The sequence below is a fragment of the Mus caroli genome, unplaced genomic scaffold, assembly GCF_978045245.1.
Source record: "Mus caroli unplaced genomic scaffold, Mus_caroli_1 scaffold_6, whole genome shotgun sequence".
Classification (NCBI taxonomy): Eukaryota; Metazoa; Chordata; class Mammalia; order Rodentia; family Muridae; genus Mus; species Mus caroli.
The window spans coordinates 92580992-92588559 of NW_028227261.1; the positions used below are offsets into that span (position 1 = coordinate 92580992).

Sequence of the window (7568 nt, forward strand, 5' to 3'; positions counted from 1 at the left end):
TGCCCTCTCACTCCATGCACCCCCAGCTTCAAGTCTCTGTACTTCCCCCAAAGACTCCATACCCTTGGACTATTCCTGCTCCTCTCCTCTGCAGCAATAGGCAGGCTTACTTAGGATTTATCAGGCCTGGGATCATCTTGGAGACGGGCAGGGAAAAGTGGTGGTGCAGCCTGAGCATGCTCACAGACATCTCTGCTGCTGTTGCTGCTTTGGTGAGCCAGGCCAACAAAGTTAAACACCACACTGGCTGTGGATTAGCCTTAGCTGCCAGAGGCAGGTGCACCAATATTTAACCAGATGTTGGGAAGCTGATGTCAGCTTAGCCCAGAGGCCAACCAGACAGCCAGGTTTTCTGTGGTCCTCCACTCCCTGGGCTCTGTGCTAAGGCAAGGCTGAGCTATTGGGAGACAGAGGGTATGTGCCAGAAGAGCCTCGTTCTTTCTCTGGCTCTGTGGCCTTAGCTGAGCCCTTCCCATCCCTGATTTATGTCTTTGAGACACAAGAAGGTGGTCTGGGTAATCCTTTAGATCTCTCTAGAGGAAACTGGCCAAAGCAAGGGATCCTCAGACTCTAGAAACCCCCCTAGCTAGAATGCCCTGGCATGGAACTTCCCACCTCACGGGTGGGGTGGGTAAATCTTTAACTTGCTAGCTCTGGGCAGGCTGCAGTATTTCTGGATGACTGGCTGTGGGAGACTGGGGAGGGAGATGGATATAAGGTGTGTCTGGACAGTCATGCTGTGGTGAGGGTAAGGCATATTGGAAAAGGAAAGAAATCCTGTGCACTACAAGACATGGAGGAACGTGGGTCGCCCGATGGGTAAGTACAACTTGTTTGATGTTACGGATACCCTGAAGCTCTCCCAGAGGACAGCGACTAAAGGCAGGGATGGTAACTCTCATGTGGCCACAGAGACCCAGCGTGGAACCTGGAGCAAGGGCCAGAAGGATCAGAAACTCCCATTCAAGTGGTGCTCAGGTAAGTATGGGTCCACTAGGAGGCACCCGGGCCAGGAAGGGACCAAAAGCACTATCCGGATAGACCATCTTGTCTGTCTTTGGGTGCCAGGGTGCGTCCCATGAGCACAGTGGAGCTGCGTCGAGGGGAGCAGAGTGCATTGCACTGTTCGGGGACCAGGACTCTGCAGGTAAGAAGCCTTTCCAACCCCGCAAAAGAATCTGAGGAGGGGACCCAGGCGTCCAACTGGAGCAACTTTACTTTAGGACCCCTCTCCGCTTCCGCACACAGTGCCCGCCCCCTTTTAGATAGTCCCGCCTCCCCAGGATGTGCTCTCCCACCGCAGAATGTCCCACCCCTCCTAGTTACTCTGCTCAATTCAGAGTGCCTGCCTTTCCCAATGCACCATTCCTACATGGTGCCTCGCCCCCACTCCATCCTCTCTCAAGGTGAGCCCGCCTGGTGGAGGCCCCGATGTGGCGTTCCGCTTCGGCGCCGTACTGGACGGGGCGCGCACGCAGGAGGACGTGTTCAGAGCTTGCGGTGTGAAGCGCCTGGGTGAGCTGGCGCTGCGCGGGTGAGTGATGCTTGGGCTGCGCAGGGCTTGGGTTCTCACACCGCCTGGAGCCCCGCTTCTCAGGCTCAGCCACGACCTTGTCGCCTACAGTTTCTCCTGCACGGTCTTTACGTTTGGCCAGACTGGTTCTGGGAAGACCTACACTCTGACTGGACCTCCTCCGCAGGTGGGCAGCCTGGTGAAGCCGGGTTGTGGATGGGACTCCTGGCTGGAAGGGGCGTGGATAATGCTGTCCCACCCCATTGTTTCCCAGACCTGGTATCCGAGGAACAAAGACAAGGACTTGCAGAGTTTGGAGCCTTTGTGTTCTAATTTGGGCAGCTTCTCTTACTTGCTTTTAGTTAGTTGGTCTGTAGGGTGGCGCAGATGGACTACGAACTGTGAGATTTCAATGAGATAGTATGGGACCTGTGGCATGGCTTCTGGAGCATTTAGTGCTCCGCAAAGAAGCTGCCGCTGAAGCTCCTGCTGCAGCCCCAACTGTCTTTGCCCCCAGGGGGAAGGGGTGCCCGTGCCCCCAAGCCTGGCTGGCATCATGCAGAGGACCTTCACCTGGCTATTAGATCGCGTGCAGCACCTGGATTCCCCGGTCACCCTCCGAGCCTCCTACCTGGAGATCTACAATGAGCAGGTAAGAGAATGGCAGCCCACCTAGTCTTATGTTCCAAGGACCAAGGATGCTAAGAAGCAGAAGGGAAGACCAGACCATTGTCAAAAGGCTATGGGCCTGTTTCTTCTCCTTCCCCTTCCAGGTTTGGGACTTGCTGAGTCTGGGGTCTCCACGGCCTCTGCCTGTTAGATGGACCAAGGCACGAGGCTTCTATGTGGAACAGCTTCGGGTGGTGGAGTTTGGCAGTCTGGAGGCTTTGATGGAGCTCCTGCAGATGGGTAGGCTGCCTCATGGGAACTTTTGCCTCATGGCAAGGTTTCCTCAACTCCCTCTGAGGCACCCTGGACCTAGGCTGCTGGAAATTAATTGGCACTTAAAAGAGGGTTCTTGAGACAGAGAAGGGTCAGCAAAGCAGTGATTCAAAGCCTTGGCAAGGTTGGCCACACAATTTACCTTGACCTGTTCGTGCCTCTCACCCATTCCTCTTGGTTTTAACCTTCCACCCTGGCAGAGCCTAAGAGAAATGGTCATACCCCGTAGCCTAGCTCGTCTACGAAGTCATCGTCCCAGCCTTAGTTGCTCATTTGAGCATTTACTTAGAGCCCTCCTCGGGCAGGCACTGGGGACACTGGGACTATATATATATCTGGCTCCCGACATTACACGTCTCTGTTGATCTCTGTTTTCATTCCTGTCTTCCCGCAGTAGGAGAGGTGCTTATCTGATGGTCTTTTGCTCCCTTCTCCCATACTCCTTGCGCCCGGCTACACCAAAGTTGGTACCCTTTGCTACCCCAGCCAGCCACCCCTTCCTGCTTCTGTCCTGATACCTATCTGACATTCTTGCTCCTTGGGGAATGCCCTTTCACTGGCATGGCCCATTCTTTCTAGATGGTACAGACCCTGATGTTTTCTTCCACAGGTCTAAGCCGTCGTCGGAGCTCCTCACATACCTTGAACCAGGCCTCCAGCAGAAGCCATGCCCTGCTTACACTCCACATCAGCCGCCCAACTGTGAGTGTCCAGCCTGTGGAAGGGCTGGCTTAGGGATACCCATCGAGACTCTCTGCCTTTGCATGGATAAAACAACTTGGCTCTGTTGGGTGTATGGGGAGGAAACCTTTGACCTTGAGACACTGGGACTTTGATACAGACAGCCCTCCCCAAGTTCCCATCAAACCCTGGTTCACCAGTCTCAGCAGGTACCTCCTGTGAACCTTGTGGAGCCCCCTGTTGGAGGGAAGCTGTGTTTTGTGGACCTTGCAGGCAGTGAGAAAGTGGCAGCCACAGGATCCCGAGGGCAGCTGATGCTTGAGGCCAATAGCATCAACCGCAGCCTATTGGCATTGGGTAAGACCTGGGGGCTTACTGCTCTGACTTTTTGGGTCCCTTTTCTGATCTGAATCCATTGCTACACTAGGGAGACCACAGGACTTGGGTTGCAGATGAGGGCTAGAGTTCTGGCATCAAGTCTGAGGCTGACTTTCCTCCTCTGGTAGATGGTTATCAGGCTGTTCATTCTAAGGTCAGCATCATTACATATGTCCCTTGTACTCCCAGAAAACGGGCACAGTACAGGGAAAAGAATGGGTCTGTGTATCCAACTGCATGGTTGGCCCTAAGTCCCTAGGGAACTAGCTTCACTACTTGCCTATGGCGTGACAGCTGCTGGTGACATCCCTTTTCAGTCAGATTGGAGATCTCTCGAATCTCTATCGAATATTGGGAGTTGAGTGGACAGCACATCTGTGCCTTCAAAGATCCTGGTCTGCTGCTAGACACCAATGTGAAAACGATGGGATGGGGCTAGGGTTTTGCCAGCCTGGAAGGGCTTCCTGATCTTGCAGCAGCCCAGCTAGGCAGCTTGGCTCACACTGTGCAGTCTCTTTGGGCTTTTCTCTTTGCACCAGGCCACTGCATCTCCCTGCTGTTGGACCCACAGAGGAAGCAGAGCCACATTCCTTTCCGGGACAGCAAGCTCACCAAGTTGCTGGCAGACTCACTTGGGGGCCGTGGAGTCACACTCATGGTATCCGAGGGATGGGGAAGGTGGCAGAGGGTCTGAGCCCTAAGGAAAGGTCTTTTCCATATAAGCACTCAGGGGCAGGCCTCTCTAGGTTGCCTGCGTGTCCCCTTCAGCACAGTGCCTTCCTGAGACTCTCAGCACTCTGCGATATGCAAGCCGAGCTCAGCGGATCACCACCCGGCCACAGGGTCCCAAGGTGAGGAGGTAACAAACCGCCAGGGCCAGTTACCACCCTGGTTGGAATCTAGGATTGGATCAGCATTGGGATTTGGGTTGGAATTCTGGGAATGATGTCATGATTGATATCAGAGTCATAGCCAAGTCTCTATGTCACAAAGTCTGGGCAGGCTTAGGGCTGGAGACTGCATGGGCTGCCATCAAGATGTACTCAGGATCTCAGCTGGTTAGGTCTAATATGGGGTCTGATATGTGGTCAATTTAGAGATCGCAATGTAAGTCAAGACTGTGGCAGAACTGAGCTTGGGCTTGGAGTCAAGTCCAGTTCTGACTGAATCCCTTCAGGATGACTCAGTAAAGACGAGGTATGACCCAGGTCAGCATGTAAGGCTGGCAGGTAAAGCAGGGGCTAAAGTTTCGGCTCCACAAATCCTTATACCGGAAACCCATTGTGCTGGGCACAGCCTACACAATCATAAAGAGTAGCCCTGGGCTTCTTCTTTGGTAGTCCCCTGGAGTAAAGCCACCCCAGCAAGTAGAGGACGAGTTGCTAAGGCTCCAAGAGGAGAATCGTCACCTGCGGCTCCAGCTGGATCAGATGCACACCACAGGTATGAGCTTCCTGAGGGCCTGGAAGGGGTGGGGACAGAGTCTGGGTGGCTTCGAGTCCAGCAATGTCCTGCTTCTCCACAGCACGAGGGGCCCATGGAGCCCGGGTGGCCTGGGCCCAGAGAAACCTCTATGGGATGCTGCAGGAGTTTATGCTGGAGAACGAGAGGCTCAGGTGAAGCAAGGTTGGGCCAGCACTGGGACTCTTTCGCTACTCCTTCCTGCTCATTTACTTTGGCTAAGATCTGACCTACCCATGCCTGGTCCTCTGCTGCCCTTGGTTCCCATCTTCCTCATGGTGTTGGCCCTACCTCTTATTACCCAAAACCTACTCTCCACTAGGAAGGAAATGAGACAGCTGCGGAGTAGCCGGGACCTGGCCAGGGCAGAGCAGCGTGTCCTGGCCCAGCAGGTCCATGAACTGGAGAGGTGAGTGTAGCCATAAGGAAGGCCTGGGACATGGAAGCTGGCAGAGGGGACTTGGCTGAACAAATGAGAGTCATGCTTCTACATCTGATCATTGGCTTCAGCTTCTGGCTGTGCCACTTCCTGGCTGCCTGTGTCACCCTGGGCTAGTCAATTGACCACTACCTGCTGAGCCCCTCTTCTGGGAGATGGGGTCTTGGCTTGGCTGCCTTGCTGATAAGAGGATGAGTTTATAGAGAGGTGTCCAGGTTGGTGACTGAAGACTTAGACCCTGCTCTTCTTCCCAGGCGCCTCCTTTCGGCTTGTCCCCTTCCCCAGCAGGACTCTACCCCTGTGTGTCCCTGTAGGATGGTTCCAGCTGCCTCCTGCCACGTGAGTCTCACTGCTCACCCTGGGTTGTGGGGGACAAGCTGGAGTGTCACAGAGCCGATGATATACCTCTTGCAGGCACTGCCATTCCTCTGCTACTGCCACCACCTCTGTCCTCTGTGCCGAGTGCCCTTGGCCCACTGGGCCTGCCCACGGAGAGAGTGCCACATGCCACAGGTAGGAAGGTACTGAAGACACCAATCAGCTCAGCAGTCCTGGCAATCCCAGGGCTCTGGATGGGGGCGCAGGAGTGGAGGCAGCTGCTGGGTCACTCTCTCTGCCCAGAGCATGGAATGTCTGCGTTCACACATGTCCATTCACTTCTGCATTCGTTTCCTCATCCGTTCACTCATTCCTTCTGGAAGCTTCCCTAAGTCGGCCTAAGCTTTGGGCCCCACTCTATTTCGACCCCGCCTTCAAGGAGCTCCCACTCCCTGGGGGAGACATTCCAAGAACCACCTGTAGCCCACGGAGGAAATGAGACACCCAGCTCTGTATACTGCCCTGCTGTCCTTGGCATCTTGTGCAGCAGGCATGGCTAGACTGAGCATGGAGGAAGTGGTACCCAGACATGAAAGGCTGAGGCCACCTGGCATAAACTTTGATCTTTTCAGCAGGTGCTGGAGCCCGAGGCCCCAGGTCACATATCTCAGTCTGTGCAGCCCCCACCCTGGGCACCTCCACCAAGCCCAGGCTCTGCCAAGCCCTCACGAGAGAGGTGGGCCAATCCTGGGGTATAGAGGTGGGAGTGGGAGGCCTAGAGCCAGTAGGCTCATTCTTCCTACACACCCGTCTAGGAGCCAGAATGACTGGACCCAGACACAAGTCCTGGCAGAGATGCTGATGGGAGAAGAAGTGGTACCCTCCGCACCACCCCTGCCTGCAGGGCCCTCAAACATGCCATATGGGCTAAGAGGTGAAAATTGGGGGGAGGGTGCCGTGGGGTTCTCATCTTGAAGGGCAGGAGGTGATTTCTAAGGCCTTTCTAGTTCCCAGACTTTGAGTCTCACGGCAGTGTCCTTTCCTTTGGTCCTGACCTCTACTGGATCCTGGGAACTTGGGGAAAGGGTACTTGAGGTTTTCACAGGAGATCCTGGGCCTCAGTCAGCCAGTCAGGTTTGGGGTACAAGCTTTGAGTCTCATTGCTCCTTAGGAGGATCTGGGATCCCAAACCTGACCCCGAGGCTGGAAACCCTCACACAGCAGATCAACAGCTCCCTGCATCTCAGCCAGAGACAACCACAGCCCAGCGAGGACACACAGAGCCCTGGCCAAGGCCTCTCTTCTTGTTAAAGATTGCCCGACTGGCTGTACCCATGGGGCCTCCATCTCTCTGTGAATTGCAAAGAAATTAGCTGCTGGGCAGAGCTGGGGCACCCTAAGGAGGTACAGGGACCCTGACCCTAGACCTTGAACCTGAGTCTGGGTTCACAATATGCTGGCAGCGGGTGGGGGATCTGAATAAAGAGAGGCATCAGCTCTAACTTAGTAAGCTGTGTGTTCTGGGTGTCCATCTAGGTGGCTTTCACTTCCATGAGGCGTGATCATTGAGGTGAAAGAGGCAAAAGCCAAAAGACCTCAGGGTGCTCTAGCTGCTTCCAGAGTTTGCGTTGTATCAAAGGTATAGATGAGCCATGGATGGCTGGTGGGAAGTCCCCATCTTAGACTTGTGATGTGGTCATGCTGGCCCAATGGCTGGTAGAGGCAGCATACTAGAAGAGATTCTCGGCTTGCTCTATGTATGCCTGGCATTTAGTCGGGCCTCCTTTGGGATCTGAGCTCTGGTAATGGCCAGGGCTCCAAGCAGGCATCCCACAG

The 7568-nt window shown here is 54.7% G+C and overlaps 1 protein-coding gene across 2 annotated transcripts; it reads left to right on the plus strand.

The window, feature by feature from the left end:
* The first annotated feature begins 690 nt into the window (after positions 1–690).
* Positions 691–7233, plus strand: Kif12 (kinesin family member 12). 2 transcript variants are annotated; one of them, XM_021161288.2, is made up of 19 exons: positions 691–819; positions 913–978; positions 1069–1147; positions 1407–1534; positions 1625–1700; positions 2031–2165; positions 2287–2422; positions 3066–3157; positions 3337–3493; positions 4054–4172; positions 4261–4365; positions 4855–4957; positions 5040–5130; positions 5298–5384; positions 5669–5753; positions 5829–5927; positions 6365–6468; positions 6548–6666; positions 6904–7233. In XM_021161288.2, exons 1-19 carry the CDS (start codon positions 794–796, stop codon positions 7041–7043), a joined length of 1947 nt encoding a protein of 648 aa, XP_021016947.1. In that variant the 5' UTR covers positions 691–793; the 3' UTR covers positions 7044–7233. The 2 variants fall into 2 exon arrangements, with proteins under 2 accessions (XP_021016947.1, XP_021016948.1); XM_021161289.3 differs by having other exon boundaries at positions 6368–6468.
* The last annotated feature ends 335 nt before the right edge of the window (positions 7234–7568 follow it).

Excerpts from the sequence above, each read along its gene's own strand:
- Kif12 (XM_021161288.2), top strand. The coding sequence starts at position 794 with ATGGAGGAACGTGGGTCGCCCGATGG. Across the intron at positions 4,958-5,039 it reads GGATCAGATGCACACCACAG|CACGAGGGGCCCATGGAGCC; the intron begins GTATGAGCTTCC and ends GCTTCTCCACAG. Across the intron at positions 5,385-5,668 it reads CAGGTCCATGAACTGGAGAG|GCGCCTCCTTTCGGCTTGTC; the intron begins GTGAGTGTAGCC and ends TCTTCTTCCCAG.